Source organism: Ovis canadensis, chromosome 17, assembly GCF_042477335.2.
Source record: "Ovis canadensis isolate MfBH-ARS-UI-01 breed Bighorn chromosome 17, ARS-UI_OviCan_v2, whole genome shotgun sequence".
NCBI classification, from domain to species: Eukaryota; Metazoa; Chordata; class Mammalia; order Artiodactyla; family Bovidae; genus Ovis; species Ovis canadensis.
The window spans coordinates 58,548,975-58,576,358 of NC_091261.1; the positions used below are offsets into that span (position 1 = coordinate 58,548,975).

General features: G+C 44.1%; 1 protein-coding gene across 2 annotated transcripts in view; it reads right to left on the minus strand.

Annotated features, from left to right (window-relative positions):
• Positions 1-13,953: 13,953 nt before the first annotated feature.
• Positions 13,954-27,384, minus strand: part of GLT1D1 (glycosyltransferase 1 domain containing 1) — a 126,650-nt gene continuing 113,219 nt past the window's right edge. Inside the window, exons 12-13 of one of the 2 annotated variants that reach the window (XM_069557588.1) lie at positions 21,149-21,245; positions 13,954-15,892 (exon numbers count right to left, since the gene is read on the minus strand). In XM_069557588.1, coding sequence (XP_069413689.1) covers positions 15,738-15,892; positions 21,149-21,245 — 252 coding nt within the window. In that variant the 3' untranslated portion in view covers positions 13,954-15,737. The remainder of the gene's footprint in view (positions 15,893-21,148; positions 21,246-27,384) is intronic. The other variant, XM_069557589.1, reaches the window with a different exon arrangement.

Sequence of the window (27,384 nt, forward strand, 5' to 3'; positions counted from 1 at the left end):
GTAATTGAATTCTTTAAAACTCTCTTTCTCTCTCTCATTTCACATTCTGCTCTTTTTTGTAACATTTGTTGCAGTTTTCTCTCTTTCCAGCTCAAAATTCTCAGAGAAAGATTGATTGCCTATCTTGGATCGAATGTTCATTCCTGGACCAGCTAATCATAGCCAGCGTTAAGAGTTTTGAGGAAGAGACTCGTGTGTGTGTGTGTGTGTGTGTGTGTGTGTGTGTGGGTGTATAATGGATTAGGAGTCAGATATGCTACAAGTTTCAAATTTAGATATTAAAAATAATTTTTGTCAAGGTGCAACGCAAATTATTTAGAGAACCGATCCACTAAACCTACCATTTGACATGATCCTATTTTATAATTTTTAGAATTTTATTGATGCACAGACATCAATTCCTCATGTCCTTTAAGCTTGTTTTGATTTCCCACTGGTTCCCTCACTAATGTGTTAAATGAAACCTGACATAGTCTCATTCATAGAATTATGTGTTTAACACTTTGAAAATTCTATTTGTGATATTACCCATGCCCATGGATTGGAGGTCACAAGAGTAGGACAATTATTAGAGAGTTGTGAAGATGGAGAGTGGGTAACTGCAAAACACCCATCTCAGTACAGATTCACCTGCATGTGCTGGGTCATCATAAATAAATGTAAGAAAGGAAAGCCCAACAGAGAGAGTTAAAGAGTTGGGGTGGGACTTCCCTGGTGTCCCAGTGTTAAGAGTTTGCCTGCCAATGCAGGGAACATGGGTTCGATCCCTCATTAGGGAAGATCCCACATGCTGCAGAGCAACTAAGCCCGTGCGCCACAGCTCCTGAGCCCTTGCACCCTAGAGCCCGTGCTTCGCAACAGGAGAAGCCATCGTAGTGAGAAACCAAAGCACTGCAAGTAGGGAGTAGCCCCACTTGCCTCAACTAGAGAAAGGCCACGCGCAACAGTGGAGACCCAACACATCCAAAAAGAAATGAATAATTTTTTTAAAAGACGCAAAAAAAAACGAGGTGACACCTGGGGAATTCTTTCTCATTACCTGCACAGGCAGGCCCAGTATCAGGGACCTGACTTTACTCTGATGGCTGAACGCTGTCATTCACCCTCTGATTCTGCAAAGACAAAGTCACTGGCCACTGATCTTCAACACACCCTGAACGATTCAGAGCGGAAGTCAGGAAGGAGGCCCTCTGTGTTCTGGAAGATACTAGCAGAACATGCCTTCAGAAAATTAGACCTTTTCAGAAGATTTTATAAGCCCAGTTTTTTACATCTTCTCATACTTAGAAAAGCACCAAAATCATTAATAGGGAGTAGGGAGAGACAAATTGAGAGCTTGGGATGAACATATATACAATACTAAATATGAAATGTTGCAGGAAGGGGGACCCCTTCCAGGGCCTGAAACTGGGCTCTTGTCTAACACTTGGAAATGAATTGTCTGAGGAGACACATGTGCTGACAAAGCAAGAGATTTTATTGGAAAAGGGCACCCGGGTGGAGAGCAGTAGGTAAGGGAACCCAGGAGTGCAGCTCTGTGGCTTGCAGTCTCTGGTTTTATGGTGATGGGATTAGCTTCCAGGTTGTCTTTAGCCAATCATTCTGACTCAGAGTCCATGGTGGTGCACGCCTTGTTCAGCCAAGATGGATGCCAGAGAGAAGGATTCTGAGAGGTGGTTGGACATGTGGTGTCTCCTTTTGACCTTTCCCACACTCTTTCAGTTGGTGGTGGCTTATTAGTTCCCTGTTCCTTACCAGGACCTCCTGTTGTAAAACAACTCATGCGAATGGTTACTATGGTGCCTGGCCAGGGTGGGCGGTTTCAGTCAGTGTGCTTCCCCTAACAACCTCCCCCTAAGAGACTTCATACTCAAGATACTTCTTGGGAATTGAGGCTGAGGTCTCTTTTTTTCTGTAACTTCTTCCTGCTGTGCATGGGTGTAGGCCTGCCTAGCAGAGCAGAAGTCTCTCTCTACCTGATCTAAGCCAAGGTATTTTTTGTCTGAAACCAGCATTCACCCTTGTAATAAGAGCAATTTAGTTTGAAACTGTTGGTGTCTCTCAGGGATGAAATAGACAGGGGCCAAACAGGAGACCTAACAGGATGGTCATCACTGGTCCCCAGAAACAGAAGGCAACATTTGGGGTGAGGGCTGCAGAGTTTGTGACTTTGATTGGTTGGTGGTGAGGCAACAGAGCTGTGCTCCAGGAATCTTGTGCTCAGCCTGAAGTTACCGTCCTCCACCGAGGTGGGAGCCCCAGTTCTGTAAAAGAACTAAAAGATATTGTTATGCAAATTTTTTGAATAGGAACCAGGATGCTGTCTCAAGGCTGGACCACCATTTGATTGTTTCTCCTCTGATTCTCTATCCCCTCCCTTCCCTGATTAGCAATTGTTTGAATCCACCCTTTGGAACTCAGGGAAGGTCAAAGAGGCTGAATGAAGCCTATATCATGCAGATGAGAAATGCAGAACACAGATCTGTACTCCGGAGCCCCACAGAGACCTGCTCAGTTTTAATTTAAGGAACTAGGCAACTATTGGTGGCTCAGAGGTTAAAGCATCTGCCCGCAATGCGGGAGACCTGGGTTCGATCCCTGGGTTAGGAAGATCCCCTGGAGAAGGAAATGGCAACCCACTCCAGTACTCTTGCCTGGAGAATCCCATGGAGGGAGGAGCCTGGTAGGCTAGAGTCCATGAGGTCGCAAAGAGTCAGACATGACTGAGCGACTTCACAACACAACAACAAGGCAACTATAACTGTGATAACTTCCTATCAAAATGGGGCATAGAACTGACTTAGCTTGGAGAATAGACACTGAATTGGAGGTATTCCTGAGTTCCAAGTCCTAGGTCTGATGGCTGAAAGCTGTCACTCACCCTCTGATTCTACAAAGACAAAGTGACTGGCCACTCAGCCACTGATCTTCAACACACCCTGAAAGGAATTCAGAGCAGAAGTCAAGAAGGGGGCCCTCTGTGCTCTAGAAGATACTGGCAGAACATGCCTTCAGATAATAAGACCTGTCCAGGAGAAGATTTTATAAGCTCAGTTTTTTTACATCTTCTCATACCTAGAAAAGCACTAAAATCATTAATAGAGAGTAGGGAGGGATAAATTGGGAGCTTGGGATGAACATAAACACACTACTGAATATAAAATAGATAACCAACAAGGACGCACTGTATAGCCCAGGGAACTGCGCTCAGTATTTTGTAAAAACCTGTAAGGGAAATGAATCTGAAAAAGAATATATACATGTATCACTGAATCACTTTGCTGTACATCTGAAACTAACCCAACATTGTAAATCAACTGTGTTCCAGGGCTTCCCTGGTGGTCCAGTGGTTGAGACATCCCACATGTCGAAACTAAAGATACTGTGTGCCGCAACTAAGACCCGCAGCAGCCAAATAAATAATTAAAATAAATATTTTAAAAAATTTATTGTCCAATTAAAAAACAATCATTACTGGAGGCTTCTGCTCCTCATGACTGGCCAAAATGTGGGCTTAATGCACATATCCCCTTCACCAGCTCCCTCTGCCTCCTGATGTACCCTGGTGCTTCCTTTTGGGTCCTCAAGGCACAATGTGCCCCCTCCACCTGGCAACAGTGAGTCAGTGTTTTTGAATGGCAGCTGATTTGTTGCCTTACTACACCTCAAATTTTCAAGGCCCAGGTGACCCGAGTCCTCATCTGTTTTCTTTCCAATCTGATCATTAAAGCACAGACATTATGCCTTGAGTCCTTCAGGACTTTGCTTCTGATAACTGTCTAGACCTTCTGTTTTGAACCAACAGAACCTTTCTGTCTCTCTCAAAAACATCTGCTTTGCAATTCAAAAGCCTTGGTTTTCAAGACTGTTTGTTTTCTCCCTCTGGAAATTCCAAAGTCTTCTTAGCAACTCACGCCAAGAATTTGACTCTTGTATCTGAATCTGGTCTGACAATGCCTACCTCCAGTCCCATATGCAATAAGCTCAAAATGGTCCAATTTTCACAAAGAATTAATGTAAGTGTGTACCTGTATGGGTGCGTGCAAAAAATATATGCATAGTTTATATATTGGTGTAGTATTCTGCCACCACAAAATAGGAAAAATTTTGAATAAAGGCAATATCACAGTTTATGAGGTTATCTCAAGAACAGTTGTTTTCAGGCTGCTAAAAACATTCTAAAAACAATAAAGTCTTATTATATTTAAGACCTGGGCTTCCCAGATGGCATTAGTGGTGCCTGCCAATGCAGGAGACATAAAAGACGTGGGTTTAATCCCTGGGTTGGGAAGATGCCCTGGAGGAGGGCACAGCAACCCACTCCAGTATTCTTGCCTAGAGAATCCCAAAGACAGAGGAGCCTGACGGACAACAGCCCATAGGGCTGCAAAGAGTCAGACACGACTGAAGGAACTTAGCATGCTTTCACACATATTTAAGACCTATTGATCAAAATTCTATCTCGGTTCTACTGATCAACAAATAACAATACTCCTAACTATGTAATTCATTCAAAATAAACATATTGATATTAAAACTTACATGAGGGAAAACAGCTCTTCCCTCTACGCTGTTGGATCCGTGGGCCGGAATCCTGCGTATCTGACAAAAGATGGATGAATAGGAGGAGCAAGGTTATTCACATGCATATGAAGGCTCATGGAAGTGAAAATCCTACAGAGGCAGAGACTTACATACAATTTCTACAAAGGGCAAGATATATCTGGAGCCGTGAAAAGACAAAGTGACCTCTGGTGGCCTCAGCCTGCAGTGGCTTGAAGTAGGGCTCAGGTGAGCACCAGATCCTAGCCACTAGACCAGTGGTCAGTGACAAGGCCCTGGCCTTTCAGCTCTGCAGAGAATTTCCTCAAGGATGGAAAGTAGAGAAGCAAGCAAAGTATTCATTAAGAGGAAAAGAGTATAGGATGTGTTAGACTCAGAGGGAGAGTCCCTGAGTCATGTTTAAATCACTTATACAGGGCATTTCTCCTAGCTTCCTTTGACCAATCATTTTGATTTGCCTGATTCACAGTCCATTTTTGGTGTCTCTCCAGATCCTCCCATGTGTGTGCACGCATCTCTTAGCCAAGATGGATTCTACTGCAAAAGCCTATAGGTAGCCTGGCATTAGCTAGTGTCACTCCCCTTTGACCTCCAAGGAGACTTTCTGTTCACGTTGGTCAGGGAGGTCTCCTGACTTCAAGAATGAGAAACATGTGATCTGGGCAGGGTCTAGCCTTCTCTTAATTGTTCTGGTATTCTTGTCTTGGAGTTTCAGTCCACAAGGATTGAATCTCCAATTGCTTTACCCTGGAATGGCAGGCGGGCATCTACCTCCTGCCTCAAATGGAAAAGGGATTTGAGATTCTAGGGGCAATCAGTTGTGGGAAAATAAATAGGGAAACTAATGGAAGATGAATGTTATTTAGTAAAGTTTGTCTGATGGCTCAGATGGTAAAGAAACTGCATGCGAAATAGGAGACCTGGTTTTGATTCCTGGGTTGGGAAGATCCCCTGGAGAAGGAAATGACAATCCACTCCAGTATTCTTGCCTGGAAAAATCCCATGGACCAAGTAGCCTGGCAGGCTGTAGCTGACGGGGTTACAGAGTCGGACACAACTGTGCCACTTTCAGTCACTCATCTTGGCACCAACTTCAGTTCAAAATAATCTATATGACCAAGAGGCACATTTGGGTGTCACATACTCTGATCCTTTCCAATTCCCTTTGACTTGAGTTGAACAGTTATCTAGTTCATGTGCAAACTAAATTCCTTAGAGTCTAGCTGACAATTAAGTGCATGGGATAAGGAGACAATCACACGTAGGGTTGGAGAGAGAGACAAGGAGAGAATGAGAGAGAGAATGTGAGACAGAGAGAGAAGGGGTGGGGGCAGGGAATGAGAGAGGCAAGAAAACAGTCTAAGCAGCCCCGAGTCTGCTTTCTGGCTCTATCTCTTTCCATGCCTGTGACTCAGGACCAGTTTCAGAACTTCGGTTTTCTCACCTGTTAAGTCATGGGGTTGGTGTGAGGATTGAGACACCGCAGCTAAGGCACTGTCAAAAAGAAGCAAATCCTGAGTTAGCAAAGAGAGATTTTATTGGAGTGGATTTGTGAGGATTTCTTACAATAGAGAGGACTCTCTGACAATAAGATTTGCAAGCATCTCCTGCATTTTGCAAAGTGGATTTTTTTAATTAAATCTAGGAAGAGGAAACAAGGCTTAGAAAGAGCCCGGTATGGGGAAGTGGGATGTGCGGGAGATGTCTGTGTCCTGAGACTAGGCTGTTGGGGGCCGAGCTGGGGGGCTGTGATGGATGAGCTCTCTGCTGCCTCTGACTAAGGCTGGACCAGGACCTGAGGAAGGAGAAGTGCATGAGAAGCTGGGGGAGTAGGCAATCTGTGAGTTCATGTAAGCCATGTGGGAAAGGGAAGTCCTTTGCAGTAAACCATTTCCCTGAACATAAATGTGGGGAGTGCATTTCTTAACCATTGCTGCTTTCCAGGAACACAGAGCTCCGGGAAAGTTCAAGGTCATCAGCATTGAGCACCCCGCCCAGCACACAGTGTCCAATTAATGTTTGTGATTACTGACAAAATTGGAGTAACGACACCATTTTAAGTCATAAACACAGATGTTTTTTCAATCACCTTGTGTATTATCATTTTTTATATGCCCACTGAGCCTCTAAACTCATTTAGACACTGGATAGTGTCTGAATTAGACACTGGGAGAGATAGGACAGGAAAGGAACAACGCGACAGAGAAGGGCAAATCTGACTCCATGTTGGATCTATTCCTTTAGCTCCAACTCTTGGGCTCTTTTGCCTGGGCTGAGTCATGCTGGCCCTGCACCTCTTGTAAAAGAATGTTCCCTAGAGCCTGAAATATACAGGAGAGCCCTTCTCAAGGCTCTGACCTTTAAAGGTATAAAACTTCCATCCATACAGAGATAAAATGTTTCAGAACAGAAAATAATATTTGCCTTGTTAGACTCTTATAAGAACACGGTGACCTGACCTACTAGGACAGCTGCAAGAACAAAGGATTCCTACACCAAGAAGTTTGCAACAGCCAGCCACACCTTCTCCCCTTCTAGTATCAAAGAAGTCTGAATTCTAACTTTGAGAAGATGGTTCTTTGGGATACTTGTCCACCATCTTCTCAATCTGCTGTTTTTTTAAATGAAGTCGCTATCCTTTGCCCCAACATCTCCTCTCTCGGTATACTGACCTTTTGTACAGTGAGCAATATGAGCCTAGACTCTGTAACACAGACAGGAAACCCTTCTTAGCAAGAAGAAATCTAAAAGATCTTTAGACTCTGTGAGTTGTTTTTCCAGCTGTTTCTAAAATGGGGGAATTTGCACCAAATACCAAGTCAGAAAGCTAGTCTCCTAGTATTACTTGGTTCCTCATTCTCTGACTTCTTGCAAATGCCTGGTTATTAACTTTCTGATTTGGAGGAAATACTTAGCATATTTTTATATCAGATGCTAAAGAAGAAAATCCACTTTAAATGAACCACGACTCTCCTGATAGCTGGGGCTTTCTAAAGACTGTAGAAAGAGTTCGAAGGCTTCTACTGAGAATGGCATTATGAAGTTATTTTTCTTTTTTCCTAAGAAAAAAGATTTTGTAATTTAGCAGAATTGTGTAATTTGGAGGGAAGATATTTCTTTCAGCCTGAATTTTTAAGGACTATTAATGAGTTTGAAGAAAGAAGTAGATTGTAAAATAATCTCTTTAAAATAGATTGTGGCCACAGATAAAGATGAAGTCATTTTAATTTTTTTAAATTGACACCCTCCCCCTGACAGATTTTTTTTTTTGTAATCATTTTTACCAGAAGTTCCTTTACAGTCTAAAACAATTCTCTTGGAAATGACCTGTAGAGCCTTGGCTGGGGTTTTCATTCTAACTTTGGAGGCATAACTGCCTTATGGATCATATTCTCACAGACTTTTGATCTGATCCCTTCCTGAGTGTTGGTTGCATGCTCGCTGACTGCTTGTACTAATCCATCCATGTCTGTGTGAATGGTTGAGCCCGCTAGGAAGTGACCCCTCTGATAAGGATAAGGAGTGTTCATTATGGTATCCATACCAGAGAGCAGTGCCTTTCTCAACTGCGATAAGAAATACTGGCTTAGGGGATTTCCCTGGCAGTCCAGTGGTTAAGACTCCATGCTTCCAGTGCAGAGGATATGGTTTTGATTCCTGGTTCTGTAACTAAGATCCCACATGCCCCAAGTGACATGGCCAAAAAATAAATTTTTATTTTATTTTAAAAAAGAAAGAAATACTGACCAAAGATATGGAAACCACCTGAGCGCCCATCTACAGACAAATGGATAAAGGTGTGATACATATATGCAACGGGCTACTACTCTCCAAAGAGTGAATTGTCGCCATTGGCAACAACATGGACAGACTTGGAGGGCATTAGGCTAAGCAAAATAAGTCAGAGAAAGACAAATACTGCATGATCTTATTTTTTAGTCCAAATTTTTGTTTCGTCTCAGTCAAACTGACTCATGGATCATTTCAGAAACTTTCTATTTCCCAAGACCTTCCGACATGAGCATTGCCATGCTTACTTACTTAGGGGAACCAGGAGAACAACAAGTGGAAAGACTGGGATTACATATAAAGTCAATACATTTTATTTTATTATGTCTTCCAGGACTGTGTCTCACCTCACACAAAGAAACATTGTAGGAGATTCAGCTGGAAACCCTTGTACTCAGGGTTTGAGGCAGTAATCGATACATGGCCCCAGCTGAGGGTTTGTATACAAATGAGATCTTGGGAAGAAAAGGTGAACTGTGTTGGGATGGCCTTCAAAACTTAATCAAAACCTTATGTAAAACACTTTTCTTGGTATTAAAAGGTCTTCAGTGATTAGTAAGAGGTCATACAGCTGTAACCACTACAGAATTTAAAACCAGTTTTTCACAGTGGCTACTGTACTGCAAGCTGTTCCAAATAGGCATTTCCCCTTCTCTCTATTTATCTATTGCTTAATAGTTATTTATTTGGTTGTGTCGAGTCTTAGTTACGGCACTCAGGATCTTCACTGCAAAGTGCAGTATCTTTCATTGCAGCCTGTGGGTTTCTCTGTACGTACGGTGCACAGGCTCAGTAGTCGCAGCACAGGAGCTTTAGCCCCCTGGCATGTGGGATCTTTGTTCCTCCACCAGGGATTGAACGTGTGCCCCTGCGCTGGAAGATGGATTTTTTAAAATTTATTTTTAATTGAAGGATAATTGCTTTACAATATTGCACTGGTTCCTCCCATACATCAGCATGAGTCAGCCATAGGTACACATATGACCCCTCACTCGTAAACTTCCCTCCCAGTTCCCACCCTATCCCATCCCTCTAAGTTGTCACAGAGCACTACTTTGAGCTCCCTGAGTCATACAGCAAATTCCCACTGGCTATCTATTTAAAATATGGTAATGTATATGTTCCCATGTTAGTCTCTCCTTCTGTCCCACCCTCTTCTTCCTCCCCCAAACTCCAGTCCATAGGTCTGTTCTCTATATCTGCATCTCCGTTGTGCTAAGTCGATTGAGTTGTGTCCAACTTTGTGCGACCCCATGGACTGCAGCCTGCCAGGCTCCTCTGTCCAATGGATTCTCTAGGCAAGAATACTGTCGTGGGTTGCCATGCCCTCCTCCAGGGGATCTTCCCGAGCCAGGGATCAAACCTGCGTCTTTTATGTCTCCTTCATTGGCAGGTGGGTTCTTTACCACTTGCGTCACTTGGGATGCCCATTTGCTGTCTTTCAAATAGGCTAATCAGTACCATCTTTCTAGATGGAAGGTGGATTCTTAACCACTGGACCACCAGGGAAGTCCCTCTTTCTTTTTAAAAAAACTTCAAATATTTCACTCCACTCTCATCTTGTTTGCATGGTTCCATAGAAGTCAGATATAATTCTTACAAATTTTTCCTCTCTACGTAAGTGGGGTTTTTTTCCCCCTGTGACTTCTTTCAAGGTATTTCTTTTCTTTATTTTTGATTTTCTGTAGTTTGAATGTGTTAAGCTTACGTGTATATTTTTCTGGCATTTACCTTTCTTGATGATTTCTGAGTTTGCTGAATCTGTGGTTTGGTGTCTGACCTTGATCTTGGAGAACCAGCGAAGTTATTGTTTCAAATATTTCTTGTTTCTTTCTCTCTTTTCCTTCTGGCATTCTCATTATGCATGTTATACTTTTTGAAACTGTCCCACAGCTCTAGGATAGTCTGCTCTGGTTGTTCACCCCTTCTCTTTTGATTGTAGATCATTGTTTTGTTTTGTTTTTTAAAACTTTAGTTATTTATTTGGCTGCCCTGGGTCTTAGTTGCAGCATGTGAACACTTTTTTTTTTCAATTTTTTTAATTTTAATATCTTTAATTCTTACATGCGTTCCCAAACATGAACCCCCCTCCCACCTCCCTCCCCATAACATCTCTCTGGGTCATCCCCATGCACCAGCCCCAAGCATGCTGTATCCTGCGTCAGACATAGACTGGCGATTCAATTCTTACATGATAGTATACATGTTAGAATGTCATTCTCCCAAATCATCCCACCCTCTCCCTCTCCCTCTGAGTCCAAAAGTCCGTTATACACATCTGTGTCTCTTTCCCTGTCTTGCATACAGGGTCGTCATTGCCATCTTCCTAAATTCCATATATATGTGTTAGTATACTGTATTGGTGTTTTTCTTTCTGGCTTACTTCACTCTGTATAATCGGCTCCAGTTTCATCCATCTCATCAGAACTGATTCAAACGAATTCTTTTTAACGGCTGAGTAATACTCCATTGTGTATATGTACCACAGCTTTCTTATCCATTCATCTGCTGATGGACATCTAGGTTGTTTCCATGTCCTGGCTATTATAAACAGTGTTTCAATGAACATTGGGGTACATGTGTCTCTTTCAATTCTGGTTTCCTCGGTGTGTATGCCCAGAAGTGGGATTGCTGGGTCATAAGGTAGTTCTATTTGCAATTTTTTAAGGAATCTCCACACTGTTCTCCATAGTGGCTGTACTAGTTTGCATGCATGTGAACTCTTAATTGCAGCATGTGGGATCTAGTTCCCAAACCAGGGATCGAACCTGAACCCCCTACATTGGGAGCACAGAGTCTTAGTCATTGGACCACCAGGGAAGTCTCAATAATAGACCCTTGGTTTTTAACTGGGCACATGGCTGCTGGGAGAAAAGCCTGCCATCCTAAGCTTCCCTTACAATGGGATGTGGGCACAGTATGTAACTAGAAACAGGAATTTTCCTGAAAGGGAAGAGATAAATCTTTGCTCCCACTTTCCATCTTCCTGCAGCCTGGAATTCAGGTATGATGGCAGTGCTTGGGCAGCCACCTTATACCATGGGGGTAGAAAGGAACACCTGCTGAGGATGGAGGGTCCCTGACCCTGGGAAGCACAATCTGAGCTGAATTACTCTCTTTACTTGATAGATAAAAATATATTTCTCTTCTGCTTAAGTCACTATTATTTTGGATTTTCTGTCAGTCATATCCAAATGTTAATTCTAAATGATACCCTTCCACTCCCCTTACCCAGGATAGAGTTGGTCCCTCTTAATGATGGTTCCACATTCAACATGTTTAAATGTCAACATAATGTAAGTCAGCTAGAAAGTGAAATAGCAAACCTTGCAGAAGATGCAGGAATTTCCTGAAATGGATGAAACGGATGCTGGCAAATTACCTAAAACCCAGGCAAAGGAGGCTGTGGCAGGATGGAACCAGGTAATGAGTGACTTAAGGATGATGACAGGGCAGACACTGCAAAAGAAAACAACATCAAATGAAGAAAAGAAGCTCTGAGGAATATTGATGAAGTCCCAGTGGATGGGTTTTGCTTACTTGTTTGTGCAAAATATTTCTTGGCACTGTGCTGAGAGTTTCAATTCTATCTGCAGAAATAAATCTTAGTAAACATTAGATGAATGTACTCTATGTTCTTAATGTTGGGATTCAGTTTTGAATACAAAGTCACAACCAACCTTTACTTCAATGGTCCTTGTTTTTCCTGAAATTCTGGTCCATATTCAAGTGAATGTTTCCAGTCAGTCCTTGTCCCTTGTAGCTGCACATTGGATGGTTCAGGAAAACTTTGGGCCTGGGTGCCTCCACCTCCAAGACTCTGATGTAATCAGTCTGAGAGGCAGCCCAAGCATCAGGAGTTTTCAAAGTGAGAGAGGGGACTTCTCTGGTGGTCCAGTGGTTAAGAATTTGCCTGCCAATGCAGGGGACACAGGTTCGATCCCTGCTCCGGAAAGATACCACATGCTGCGGGGCAACTAAACCCATGCACTGCAACCATTGAGTCTGTGCTCTAGAGCCCGGGAGCCACAGCTGCTGAAGCCCACACGCCCTAGAGTCTCTACTCCACAATAAGAGAAGCCATCACAGTGAGAAGCCCACACACGGCAATTAGAGTAGCCCATACTCTGCAACTAGAGAAGAGCCCAGGCAGCAACAGCCAACAATAGATAAATGAAATTATTTTTAAAAATTAAATAAAATTAAAAATAAAAGCTGAGGCTGGGGAACTGCTGCTTTTACTACCTGGCCTCCCTGGTGAGGGCAGGCTTTGGCTGGGGAGGACTTCCTGTGTGTCATTCCCACATCAGACTCCTAACTTTCCAAGAGGAGACTGGGTCAGAAAGGGGAAGGGAGGTGGGAAGGTGGGGTATGGGGAGATGTACGTGAAAGGGAGAGGAGAGGTGGAGGAGGAAGAAGACAAGAGCTGGCTCTCTCCATCTCCTGCTGCTGCTAAGTTGCTTCAGTCGTGTCCAACTCTGTGTGACCCCATAGATGGCAGCCCACCAGGTTCCCCCATGCCTGGGGTTCTCCAGGCAAGAACACTGGAGTGGGTTGCCATTTCCTTCTCCAATGCATGAAAGTGAAAAGTGAAAGTGAAGTTGCTCAGTTGCCTAATGGGCTGCAATTAACGAAGTGCAAGGTCAAGCACCAGGAAGCTTCTAGGGAAGAGTTTATGCAGCTCTGCCAAGTATTGTTACTGAAGATGACACAGAAATGCAATGAACACTTGAAGCCACGTGCCGGTTGAGAGTACAAAGGATTTCCAAATCCCATCCCGAACTGATAGTGTGTGTGAGTGTGTTGGTCGCTCTGTTGTGCTCCTCTGTCCACGGTATTCTCCAGGCAAGAATACAGGAGTGAGTAGCCACTGCCTTCTCAGGGGATCTTCCTGACCCAGGAATCAAACCCGGGTCTCCTGCATTGTAGGCGAACTCTTTAGCATCTGAGGCACAGTGAGGGAAGCCATCAGAACGGAAACTAGCTAGCGGCGCATTCCAGTCTGCGGGGCGCCCAAGGCACCGTGTGGACCACCCATTCCCATCGGCGTGGAGAGCCTGCACAGTCTGCCTTTGGAAACCTGAAGATACCTGGTGAAACTTTCAGATCAAAACAAAGCTATTAACTTCATTGCAAAAGTGTGGTTGAAGGGGTGCGGAGGGCTCTTCTGGCAGAAGCAGTGAGCGCCAGCCAGCCCATCACACCAATTGCAAGTCAGGTACAAGCAGTGTCTCTTTGCTAGAGAACACCATGCTGCGTTAAATGCAATTTCCCTCCACATGTGAAGGTTATAGTGTCTTAGTTCTATCTGGAAATTGACTCGTTGAGTCATCCAAACCTGTACATCAGCAAATTGGAAACTATACGCAAAATGTTTAAACATAAAGTTAACGGAGTATGAAACTGAGAGCATCTAGAACATTTACAGAAAAGCATTCTTTTTACGTCTATACTTTGGTATTAAAATAGCAATTGTATTTTAAACCTTCTTAATGAGTTGCATCAGTGTACTAATATCTGCTTTTAAAGTGCAGGAACTGGAGGGTGGGGTGGGTCTGGTTCTTGTTGAATCAGGCTCACAAAAGGAACACACAGGGAATCTTGCTGTACAGCAGATGGTGACACTTTATTCATTTAAAAACATGCCCTTCCCCAAAGGGCATGAAGCATGTGTGTGTGTTTCTATAAAGATATGGAAGAACTACGCTGAGGTTCAGTGGAGCCAAGCACATACAATATCATTCAACCAGGATGAGAGCAGAGACTCCCAGTGGACCAGGACCAGTATTTTATCAGCAGCAGCATCACTGGTCAGTACCCAGGACAACACTTGGCCTTGTCTTAGGTTGGCATCACTGATTCCAGACTCAGATGGATCTGTCCACTAGGAATTAGGACTCTGTTTCTCCCTTCCTCTCTTCTCTATGACCATAGGGGAGCCCCAACTCTCGTGACCCTCAGATGCCACCAAAAAAAAAAAAAGGAGGAGGATAGTGATGGGTATTGTTAGAGAATCCTGAGCATGAGGAGTAGGTTTACTAGAAAACTGCCTTTGGGAAGGTACTCTGTTGTCAGAGTAGTATTAAACTGGAAATGACACGGGACAGAATCTAATACGCTGTTTTCATCTCCACATCATTAGCACTAGAGTTTAAGGTGTTCAGTCAGAGCCTTCCTCTTTTAGGTTTGACTGTTTATAAAAACAGGATGATTGGAAAGAAAAAAGCCCAAGATGTTGTGAAGTTTGAAGCAAAGATAGTGTGGGTCTTTCTGCCCCCTCCAGGGTCTGCGGGCATCAGAACAAACCCTAAGGAAACACTTCCTTGGATGGACTCAGAGCTGGCTTCATCTCCTCCTTTGGATCCTATGGCTTCCAACTTTACCCAAGAAAGAGCATGTTGTGCCCAGTCACCACGGAATGTCCACTGGAAAGTGGGGGTTTCAGGATCCAACAGAGGCAAATGCTGCCACCAAAGAAAACAAGCCCAGGGTTTGGGGGATGCCCCACTGGTGTGGTCAGGATGTCCTTACAATGATGGGAACACTTGGTTAAACTTGCCCCACGTTGGATAAGGTCACCACATGCCGGTCCTGAGATGGGCTGGAGGCCAGTGACCTGATCTTCACTCACTGCTGGGTCTCTAAGGCTGAGTCCCTGATACTGAACCCAGAGTCAGTTCCAGTGTCTTCCAGGACATGGGTGATGCGGCCTTAGTGCCAACTGATTTTCAACCCCAATTCAACCAGAGGTAGGTGGAGCCTACAGGGTGGGGGAGTGGGGGTGGTGCTGGCTGCTTATCTAAAGAGGTCCGGGCTATCTTACAGTTACATGACTGATTACACACAGCCCTGCTTCCGGTGTTCAGAGATGCAAACCTGCAGAGCCTGGGGGTGCAGCCAGACATCTGTCAGCCCCAGATTTGCTGCAGGGTCTATATCATGTTAAAAATCACTGCCAGGACCCCTCTCAGCTGACGTGTCTGATGTTTGCTTTTGCTCCTTGAGAAGGCAGTGATGGGTTACAGGTCATCAGAAGACAGGAGAGAGGTGTCTACCCTGTGAGGGCTTACAAAATAAGTCCTTATTGGCCCTAGGAACGTCCTAAAGCAGCTAATCCAGCTCTCCCCCTAACTCCCCTTAAAACCAGTGACCACGCCACCACCCCAGTGAGGACTGCATCTCCAGGAGGTATGATCCGGAAGCACATCTGGGATGTTACTTGGAAGCACAGAGAGGTTTTTGGATGAATCGTCTTGTGACTGATAGGTCTACGATTCCAGTGAACTGGGCTTGGTTTGTACTGGCCAGGCCCCTTGCCCAGAGCTCTGTCCAAGGGTATCCGCCCACGGCTGAGCATCTCACAGCACCAGGCAAGTACTTAGTCCTCAGTGCTTCTCTCCAGCGTCCTGACCAGCTGCCTGTAGGTCTGTCTCTCCTCCTGCCACGAATGATACTTTCTCACATACTCCTTTCCGTTGGCCACGATTTTTTTTTCTAATGCCGGATCGCTCACCAGTCTCTTTGCCAGCTGAACAAACTCCTGCAAAGAAGGAGGTGGAGGAGAAAGAGAGGTAAGTAATTGGTGAAATGGGGGATGCAAACACATCTGAAAGCCCGGGTTGGCCTTTGCTCCTGGTCCCTCTTTTGTCCACCTCCCTTATTCTGGGAAAAAAAAAAAAAATAGCCCTTCAGAGGCATGCAAGTTAGTGCAAACATTGGGACTGAATAAGAAATTACATACACAAACCACACACACACACACGCGCGCGCGCACGCGCAAGAGTGAACATCGTGGAAAAATACTGGAGCCATCAATTATGCTTCCTCCATCTTTCTTTTCTAGATTGCCCAAATTTGCTGTTTCTTACAGTAACCGAGTTCTTACAGTGACTCTTAGATCCATAATTTATTTCTTCCCTCCTTTGTACTCAGCTGGGAGATGGAGTCAGGTCTTACTCCAGGATCTGAGCTCCTATATTATAGACACTAGAACCCCTGCCCAATTTTGTTTCTATTTTTGTTTTGCTTTTCATTATATTCCTTCATCTTTTCTGGGCACAGAGCATGTCTTCAAATCATGGACATCATCTGATGGAGTGGAAAAGGTCAGGCTTCTACTGGCCCAGATCTGGGTGCAAATCCTCTTTGAAACACATTAACTTAGCTGTGCAGCTTTGGGCAAACTAGTTAACCTCTCTGAATCCCACACTGATCATCTCTCAAGGGGCAGTGAGCACTTGACAGATAAGCCCTGCCCTGCCCCTGACTCCATAGGGGAGAGGGGATTTAACCAGCCTCAAGTTTCTAGACTTTGCTTCTGGTGCTCAGCTTCAGAGTGAGGAAGTCTACATTGCTCTATGTTTATCCATACTTTTTTGTAGACACTGATGCAATAAAAAGTGGCCACCTCTTTTAATAATTAAAAATGTTTTTTTTTTGTTTTGGATTCAATGTGAGCAGGTGGGATCTTAGCTCCTTGACTAGGGATCAAATCTGCACTCCCTGGATTTGAAGCACACAGTCTTAACCAGTGGACTGCCAGAGAAGTCTCCAAGTGCACACTTAGTTGCTCAGTTGTGTCTGACTCTTTGCAACCCCATGGACTGTAGCCCATCAGGCTCCTCTGCCCATGGGATTCTCTAGGCAAGAATACTGAAGTGGGTTGCCATTCCCTTCTCCAGGGGATCTTCCCAACCCAGGGATTGAACCCAGGTCTTCTGTGTTGCAGGCAGATTCTTTTTTTTTTTTTTTTACATTAGTAATGTTTTATTTGAAGTGACTTAGCATGCACACACTGGGGAATAAGTACATAATTTTCTTTTTACTGTATTTTCTATCTTGTGGTATATATTAAATGTCACTAAGCATATTTTAAAAGAAAAGGAAAAAAACTGAGGTATGGCATTCTGTGTCTGTGTGTGCTCAGCTGCTCAGCCATGTCTGACTCTTTGAGATCTCATAGACTATAGCCCACCAGGTTCCTCTGTCCACGGAATTCTCCCAGCAGGAATATTAGAGTAGGTTGCCATTTTCTACTCCAGGGGACCTTCCTGACCCAGGAATTGAACCCATGACTCTTGTACCTCCTGTATTAGCAGGTGGATTCTTCACCACTTAACCACCTGGGAAACCCAATGTATTCAGCTAATAAGTGGTTGATTCGTGATATTGCAATACTTTTTCCTTTATACATCAATTCCATTTCTGGTGATATGGACCCAGCACGGGATAGGAGAAGTGAAGCCTGAGGGTCACTTAAAATTACATGACAATAAGGTTACCACATACTTAGAGCGGTATAATGACAAAATACAGAGACGACAACGGCACCCCACTCCAGTACTCTTGCCTGGAAAATCCCATGGACGGAGGAGCCCAGTGGGCTGCAGTCCATGGGGTCACTACGACTCAGACAGGACTGAGCGACTTCACTTTCACTTTTCACTTTCATGCATTGGAGAAGGAAATGGCAACCCACTCCAGCATTCTTGCCTGGAGAATCCCAGCGACGGTGGAGCCTGGTGGGCTGCCGTCTATGGGGTAGCACAGAGTCAGACACAACTGAAGTGACTTAGCAGCAGTAGCAGCAGCAGCAGCAACAAAATAAAAAGAGGCTTATCTTTTAGCCTTGCGTGACTGGACCACACTGCAGGCAGATTCTTTACCACCTGAGCGACCAAGGAAGCCCAAAATAAAGTAAGACTGCCAGAGAAATCCCAAAGTGGCCACTTTTTAATAAGAGTTTAAAGAGTTTAAGGGTTAAGGGTTTAATCAAAACCCTTCATAATTGGAAAGAATTAGAATTATTTTGATTGCAAAAGAGTATTCAGAGAGAGGAAGGGAACATGCATTATTTATTATGCTTGCACATAAGTCAAAGCAGTGCTCATAAGCCAGGAGGCCTGCATTTAAATTCACACCCTACCATTTCCTGCTTGGGTTGGTTGTTTTTTTTGATACTGAGATGCATGAGCTATTTGTGTATTTTGGAGAATAATCCCTTGTCAGTTAAAGAAAGTGAAAGTGAAGTCGCTCAGTCATGTCCGACTCTTTGAGACCTCATGGACTGTAACCTACCAGGTTCCTCCATTCATGAGATTTTCCAGGCAAGAACACTGGAGTGGGTTGCCATTTCCTTCTCCAGGAGATCTTCCTGACCCAGGGATTGAACCCGGGTCTCCCGCATTGCAGGCAGACACTTTATCATCTGAGCCATCAGTTAACTTGTTTGCAAATATTTTCTCCCATTCAGAGAGTTGTCTTTTCATCTCATAGTTTCCTTTGCTGTGCAAAAGTCTTTAAGTTTAATTTGGTCCCATTTGTTTAATTTTTTGTTGTTGTTACTCTAGGAGGTAGGTCAAAAAAATTTCTTGCTGTGATTTATGTCCAAGAGGAGATGGATAAAGAAGATATGGTACATATATACAATGGAATATTACTCAGCCCTAAAAAGGAACAAAACTGTGCCATTTGCAGAGATGTGGATGGACCCAGAGGCTATCATACAGAGTGAAGTAAGTCAGAAAGAGAAAAACAAATATCATATAATATAATGAATATGTGGAATCTAGAAAAATTATACAGATGAACGTATCTGCAAAGCAGGAGTAGAGTCACAGATGTTGAGGACAAATGTGTGGATACCAAGTGGGGGGAGAGGGTGGGATGAACTGGGAGATCGGGATTGACATATATACCATACTGTGGTTAAAACAGGTAACTAACGCGAACCTACTGTATAGCATAGGGAACTCTGCTTAATGCCCTGTGGTGACCGAAACGGGAAGGAAATCCAAAAAAGAGGGGATATATGTATACATATAGCTGATTCCCTTTGCTATATAGTAGAAACTAACACACATTGCAAAGCAACTGTACTCCAATAAAAATTAATGAAAAACAATCACAGAAGTGATGCTGGATGCATTTTGTAACCTGAGCCTCAGTTTTTTCATCTTTAAAATGGGAATAACAGTACCTAGGGCTTCCCAGGGGGTTCAGTGGTAAAGAATCCGCCTGCCAGTGCAGGAGATGGAGGTTCGATCCCTGGGTTCGGAAGATCCCCTGGAGAATGGAATGACTACTCACTCCAGTATTCTTGCCTGGAGAATTCCATGGACAGAGGAGCCTGGTGGGGCTACAATCCATGGGATGGTAAAAAGTTGGACACGACTTAGCAACTAAACAACTAAAAAGAAAAGTACCTGCTTTGTAGCATGCTGAGAGGATTTAATGAGCTAATACAAAGAATTCCGGGCAGAGCCTAGCACAGACTTAGCTATCATTATTATTATGATTCACCAACTTGTGTAAATTCCAATAAAACAACAGAGATTAATACATAATGCTTTGCTGTTTGCAAGGAACATCCACATAGCCTCAAAATTATTGTTAATAAAATGTTGGATGATTTTTATAGCTAGCAATATAAATAGCAATATTTATAATAGAGTAGAATTTTATTTTTAAGCAGTATGCATATACTTTATGGTAAACTGGTATTCTTTTTATAATAAAAATATAACATATTTATTCTCATCTCATAGGATAACAACATCCTTATTAAAGTTATTCTAGAGGCTTATAGCTTTGGTACATTATTTTAAGATGCTGGTCATATCTTTGATTTACCGATACAGAGACTTTGGCTAAAACTCACCCCCCGCCCAGCTTATGATTTCTGTAGAATCTATGACCGTTTTACAACAGAGTCCTGACTGATAGAGTTTCTAGGAACAGGATGTGATAAAGCACACTGTTTATTCCTCTCTGCATGTGAGACTGAACAACAGCAACAAAAGCACAGACTGAAATACAGCACGAGAGAGTCGGGTGAGGAGAGAGAAATGTTTTGCCGCTGGCATAGAACCCTGGACACGGACTGAAAGAAAAGAAAGAAGAAAATCGCACTCTGGAATGTTGAGAGTCACTCTCTGAGGCTCTGAAATTTTTTCTTCTGAGCTGAAACAGCTCCCCATTTCAAGTAAGGCAATATTCTGAACACGCTCATGCGGACAATGAGAAAAGTATGTTGACACACTCTGCCATTCACTCTGTGCAAGATGGTGGCCACAGCCCTTCCACCCCTTTCATGAACGTCTCTTTGCAACAGGACCTGCCCACTCCTCCCATTAAGTGGGGAGGAGATCTATTTCCCCATCTCCTGAATCTAGGCTGGTCCTGGAATTTGCTTTTACTAACAGACTAGGTCAGAAGTAATGTTGTCTGACTTCCAAACAAAGCTTCAAAAGGCCTTACAGCTCCCACCCTTGCCATCATGGGGCCCCGAGGTCACCCCACAAAAAAGCCTGAGATAGCCTCCTGAAGACAGAAGGCCACTTTGACAGAGAATCCTGGATACCACCTGCATCACAACCAGACACTCATCCAGTGGACCAAAGAACCATGCTATAAGAGCTGTAGCAAAACTTCCAGGGTCTTTCCTGGTGGTCCAGGGGTTAGGAGTCTGCCTGCCAATGCAGGGGACACAGGTTCAATCCCCAGTGCGGGAGGATCCCACATGCAGTGGAGCAACTAAGTCCGTGTGCCACAACTACTGAGCCCTCATGGCTAGAGCCTGTGCTCCGCAACAAGAGAAGCCATGACAAATGAGAAGCCCGTGCACCACAGCTAGAGAGTAGTCCTTGTTGGCCACAGCTAGAGAAAGCCCAAGTGTAGCAACAAGACTCAGTGCAGCCAAAAGTAAATAAATAAAAAATTTTCAAAAAATTCTAGGAAACAAGTACAAATGCCAATTCATCATCATCCCAACCAAAGCCCCACGGTGTCTACATACCTGCAGAACTCGCCAGAACACTCACCATCTGACTGCCAAATCCTGGTTGGGAAGGGGAGTGTTCATCACTCATGTAATGATCTATTCTCGAAAATTCCTATGATAATAAGTTATGAGGCATTAAAGGGTGCATAGTGAAGAAGAACTAATCAGCCTTTTGATGAAAGTGAAAGAGAAGAGTGAAAACATTGGCTTAAAACTCAACATTTAAAAAACTAAGATCATGGCATCTGGTCCCATCACTTCATGGGAAATAGATGGGGAAACAGTGGAAAGTGTCAGACTTTATTTTCCTGGGCTCCAAAATCACTGCAGATGGTGACTGCAGCCATGAAATTAAAAGACACTTGCTCCTTGGAAGAAAAGCTATGACTGACCTAAACAGTATATTAAAAAGCAGAGAAATTACTTTGCCAACAAAGGTTTATCTTGTCAAAGCTGTGGTTTTTTCCAGTAGTCACGTATGGATGTGAGAGTTGAACTATAAAGAAAGCTATGTGCTGAAGAACTGATGCTTTTGAACTGTGGTGTTAGAGAAGACTCTTGAGAGTCCCTTGGACTGCAAGGAGACCAAACCAGTCCATCCTAAAGGAAATCAGTCCTAAATATTCATTGGAAGGACTGATGTTGAAGCTGAAACTCCAATACTTTGGCCACCTTATGCAAAGAGCTGACTCATTGGAAAAGAGTCAATATCAGTTTCCTGATACTGGGAAAGATTGAGAGCAGGAGGAGAAGGGGACGACAGAGGATGAGATGGTTGGATGGCATCACCGACTCAGTAGACATGAGTTTGGGCAAGCTCCAGGAGTTGGTGATGGACAGGGAAGCCTGGCGTGCTGCAGTCCTTGGGGTCGCAAAGAGTTGGACACGATTGAGCCACTGAACTGTAACTGTGACACTAAAGCAAGTAAAAGAAAATAGAAACCAAATATTAGGATCCCACCTCTTAAAATCAGAGTTGGAAACTCAGGTGCCTGCCTCCTAGGCCCTGGCAGGGAAGTCAAACCCCAGCTGCCTTGGTGAATAGAGGCCTCTGCTTGTCTCCACATTTCCTATTATCTTCAAGAGAAGTTGAAATTCTGAATATTTATGTAAAGGCACTCCAGGTTAAATATCAACAGCTAATTTAAAATCTTAAGTATACAGCAAAACTAAACAAAACATGTTTGCAGACTAGATCTAGCCCAGGACCAGTGGTGTGCAAACCCTGGCATAGGTTATAGGTTTCAAAAAAAAATTTTTTTTAATCATGCAAATAAGTAGAGTTTTGCTTTCATAATTATTCAATTAGTTGTTGACCATTTTCAGAGTTTTCTTCCTTTCTGAGTGGTGGAAAAACTGTCGGAAAAACTTCTCACTGAGAAATAAGTCAGAGAGAGGACAATAAATACTATATGTAAGTTACGAGTAGAATCTAAAAAAATAAAATGAGGGAATGGATATAACAAAACAGCCTCACAAATACAGAGACCAAACCAGTGGTTACCAGAGAGGAGAGGTAAGTGGGGAGAGGTGAGACAGGGGTATGGGATTAACAGGTACAAGCTGTTACAAAATAAACAAGCTATAAGGGTATATTGTACAGCACGGGAAATACAGCCAATATTTTATAGCAACTTTAAATAGAATATAATATGTAAAAATAATGAATCACCACATTGTATACTTGAGACTAATTTAATATTGTATATCAACTATATTTCAATTAATTTTTTTTTTATCACTGACTCTTTCCAACCTGCCTTGTTGCCCTGAGGCAACAACCAGATCCAGGGCATGAGAAGCTGTCCATTTCACAGGATGGATAGTTAGACCTCTGTTGGGAGCCTTCACGTAACCATGTCAGCTGAAAGCCTGGGGCAGAGGGAAACCCCTCAACAGGAAACAAATGACCACACAGAGAGAACATGAGAGCTAGCAGACAGAACATGGGCTGGTTTTAAAGAATACTGTATTCCGAAAACCTTCTGTGAGTGATACATACTTATTCTTACTGGAAGAGCAAACGTCAATCACATAAAAACTCTACATTTCAGGCTCGGGGTGTATGTTCAACTAAACAACCCCAAAGCTGCTTCTGTGAGTCGGACACGACTGAGCGACTTCACTTTCACTTTTCACTTTCATGCATTGGAGAAGGAAATGGCAACTCACTCAAGTGTTCTTGCCTGGAGAATCCCAGGGGCGGTGGAGCCTGGTGGGCTGCCGTCTATGGGGCTGCACAGAGTCAGACACGACTGAAGCGACTTGGCAGCAGCAGCAAAGCTGCTTCTGCAGCTGCTCTGAATACAACTCACTGATGGGAGAAATTGACAAGGAGCTTTCTGAAGACTGACGGATGTGCTGTCATTAAGATTGTGGTTTTCCCCGGGGCTTTCTTGCATGGAATCCTGCAGTTAATTAAGGTTCTGTCTGTACGTCTGGTTCTCAAACTTTGCCATAAGATTCTGATTGGACAGGCTGGGGATGGGGTCCAGGAGTGTTGTCTTAGTCTGTTTGAACAGAGACATCACTTAGGTCCATCTAGTCAAAGCTATGGTTTTTCTAGTAGTCATGTATGGATATGAGAGTTAGACCATAAAGAAGGCTGAGCGCCAAAGAATTGATGCTTTTGAACTGTGGTGTTTGGGAAGACTCTTGAGAGTCCCTTGGACAGCAAAGAGATCAAACCAGTCCATACTAGAAGAAATGAACCCTGAATATTCATTGGAGGGACTGATGCTGAAGTTGAAGCTCCAATACTTTGGCCACCTGATGCAAAGAGTTGACTCACTGGAAGAGAAGCTGATGCTGGGAAAGACTGAGGGCAGGAGAAGAGGGCAACAGAGGATGAGATGATTGGATGGCGTCATTGACTCAATGAACATGAGTTTGAGCAAACTCTGGGAGACAGTGAAGGACAGGGAAGCCTGGCATGCTGCAGTCATGGGGTCTCAAAGAGTGGGACACGACTCAACAACAACAATAGAATACCAGAGGCTGAGCAGGGCGGTGGGCGGGGGGCAGGCGCAGCTCACAAACAGCAAACATTTACTTCGCACAGTTCTGGAGGCTGAAAGGATCTGTTTCTTAATTCACAGATGGCCATTTTCTCATTATAATCTCATGTGGCAGAAGGAATCAGAGATCTCTGTGGGGTCCTTTTAAAAAAATCGGTTAATTTTCCACTGCGACGGGTCTTTGTTGCTGCACACAGGCTTTCTCTAGTTGCACTGAGCAGGGCTATCCTTTGTTGCAGTGTGAGAGCTTCTCCTTGTGGTGGCTTCCCTTGTTGCTGAGCACAGGCTCTAGGCACAAGGGCTTCAGGAGTGGCAGCTCGCGGGCTCTAGAGAGCAAGGGCTCAGTGGTTGCATTGCATGGGCTCAGCTGCCGCTCGGCATGTGGAATCTTTCCAGAGCAGGGACTGAACCTGTGTCCCCTGCATTGGCAGGCAGATTCTTAACCACTGGACCACCAGGGAAGTCCATGTACGGTCCTTTTTATTAGGGCTCTAACTCCATTCATGAGGACCCTACCTTCACGTCCTAATGGACTATTGGAGGCCCTGCCTCCTAACACCATCACAGGAGAGGTTAGAATTTCAACATGTGGATTTCAGGGTGAGTGTGTGGAGGCACAAACATTTGGTCCATGATACATGTGTGTTTTCTAATAGTTCTCCGCCCCTCCCCAGGTGATTCTGGCCTAAGATGGACCACTGTGCCTACCTTATTTTACATAAGTTATTAGGCCACAGAATAGATTGATCTTATTGGAAACTGCCAGTTGTGAGAATCCCACTTCAAGATCCATCTATAAAAGTCTATTTTTCTTATGTGCAACACCATTCATTGGTCTAGTGTTAAGCTCTAATTAAATGCCACATTTTGCAACGATGGGTGTGTAAACATAACTACGTAATACTCCCAACTGTCTGCATATATTAGCTATTCTCTCAACTCCTGCCATTAAGTAAAGTGGGGGCCACTCATAAGAACGTACAAATAGTATTGGAATTGCTCAGCATAAACCTCCAGCCTGTGTGCGTTCTAAGTAGCTTCAGTCGTGTCCGACTCTTTTCGACTCCATAGACTGTAGCCCACCAAGCTCCTCTGTCCATGGGATTCTCCAGGCAAGAACAGAGGAGTGGGTTGCCATGCCCTCCTCCAGCGGATCTTCCCAACCCAGGGATCAAACTCGCGTCTCTTATTTCTCCTGCATTGGCAGGCAGGTTCTTTACCACTAATTTATGGTAATCATAAATTTGTTTCCTATGTCTGTGAGTCTATTTCTGTTTCATAAATAAGTTCATTTGTGCCATATTTTAGATTCCATATATAAGCAATATCACATGATATTTGTCTTTGTCTGACTTACTTTTCACTTATTCTGATGATCTCTAGGTCCATCCATGTTGCTACAAATGGCATTGTTTCATTCTTTTTTATGGCTGAGTAGTATTCCATTGTATAAATGTCCCTATATCTTCTTCATCCATTCATCTGTTGATGGACACATGTTGCTTTTATGTCCTGGCCATTGTGAATAGTGCTGCTATGAACACCCCTATGAATAGGGGTGCACGTTATCTTTTCAAATGCATGAGTGCCCTGGGCCACTTGGTGAGAAAGTGAACCGCCTTTCAATTCTCGTCTGTGCCCGGTTGAGTCAGGCAGAAGACCTCAGTGAGGTGCCAGCCTGTTCCCTAACTTCTCAACGATGACTCCTGATGTCTGTGGCCAAAAGGCTTCCGTGGTGGCCAGAATCAGGCAGAATTTGACAGTGACAACAGCTGACATTGATCATGTATCAGCGTACAGGATTTGGGGTTACGTGTGTGTGTGCCCAGTTGCTTCAGTCGTATCCAACTCTTTGAGACCCTATGGATCATAGCCTATCAGGCTCCTCTGCCCACAGGGATTCTCCAGGCAAGAATACTGGAGTGGGTTGCCGTGCCCTCCTCCCAGGGATCTTCCTGGCCCAGGGACTGAACCCTTGTCTTCTGCGCCTAATGCATTGAAGGCACTTTCTTTACCTACTGAGCCATCGGTGAAGCCCAATAAGATGCTTAAGTACCCTTTTATTAACATATACCCTCCAGCAGGTCTAAGACAGAGCCCCGTAAACAACACAATGAAACTTCTGACTCAAACTATGAATAGTCCCACCCAGCAGGACAAACAAAGCCATGAATAACTTCACATCAGCTCAGATAGGAGTTTGCTTCCAAGGGAGTTTTGGCACCCAATTTACTAAAAATAAAATTGTTTTTTCAAGTGTCTTTTGGGATTTTGGAATTGCAGGAAAAGGGCACGAACTCTGTGCTATGACTACGACTCCTTTCACAGAAACACGGGGGCACAGAGAGGTCCAGGAACCTGCCCGAGGTAACACAGCAGGAAGTATCAGAAATGGGAAGTAAACTCGGACTGTGCAGCCTCAGAGGCAAGGTTGCTTCACAGCAGGATGGAGTAAGTCCACAAAGCTATCACATGCATCCACGGGACTCGGGACCTACTGATGAAGCTAAAGGCAAGGATGGTGGACATTCTCTCTCTCTCTTGCTTCCCAGATTCTTCTCAGAGCATCAGCTCAAATATACGAGCTGGCAGAACATTGCCCTTGCTATGCTGGCAGCTCTGGAGGCAGGGAAGAGGAGGGTGGCAGGAAGGAAAGGGAAGAAAATGAGGAACGGCTTTGGAGAGGAGAGGTGGACTTGGGAGATGGTTCTGGTAGACACATTCAGTTCAGTCGCTCAGTCGTGTCCAACTCTTTGCGACCCCATGAATCATGGCACGCCAGGCCCTCCCTGTCCATCACCATCTCCCGGAGTTCACTCAAACTCACATCCATCGAGCTGGTGATGCCATCCAGCCATCTCATCCTCTGTCGTCCCCTTTTCCTCCTGCCCCCAATCCCTCCCAGCATCAGAGTCTTTTCCAATGAGTCAACTCTTCGCATGAGGTGGCCAAAGTACTGGAGTTTCAGCTTTAGCATCATTCGTTCCAAAGAACACCCAGGGCTGATCTCCTTTAGAATGGACTGGTTGGATCTCCTTGCAGTCCAAGGGACTCTCAAGAGTCTTCTCCAACACCACATTTCAAAAGCATCAATTCTTTGGTGCTCAGCTTTCGTCACAGTCCAACTTTCACATCCATACATGACCACAGGAAAAACCATAGCCTTGACTAGATGGACCTTTGTTGGCAAAGTAATGTCTCTGCTTTTGAATATGCTATCTAGGTTGGTCATAA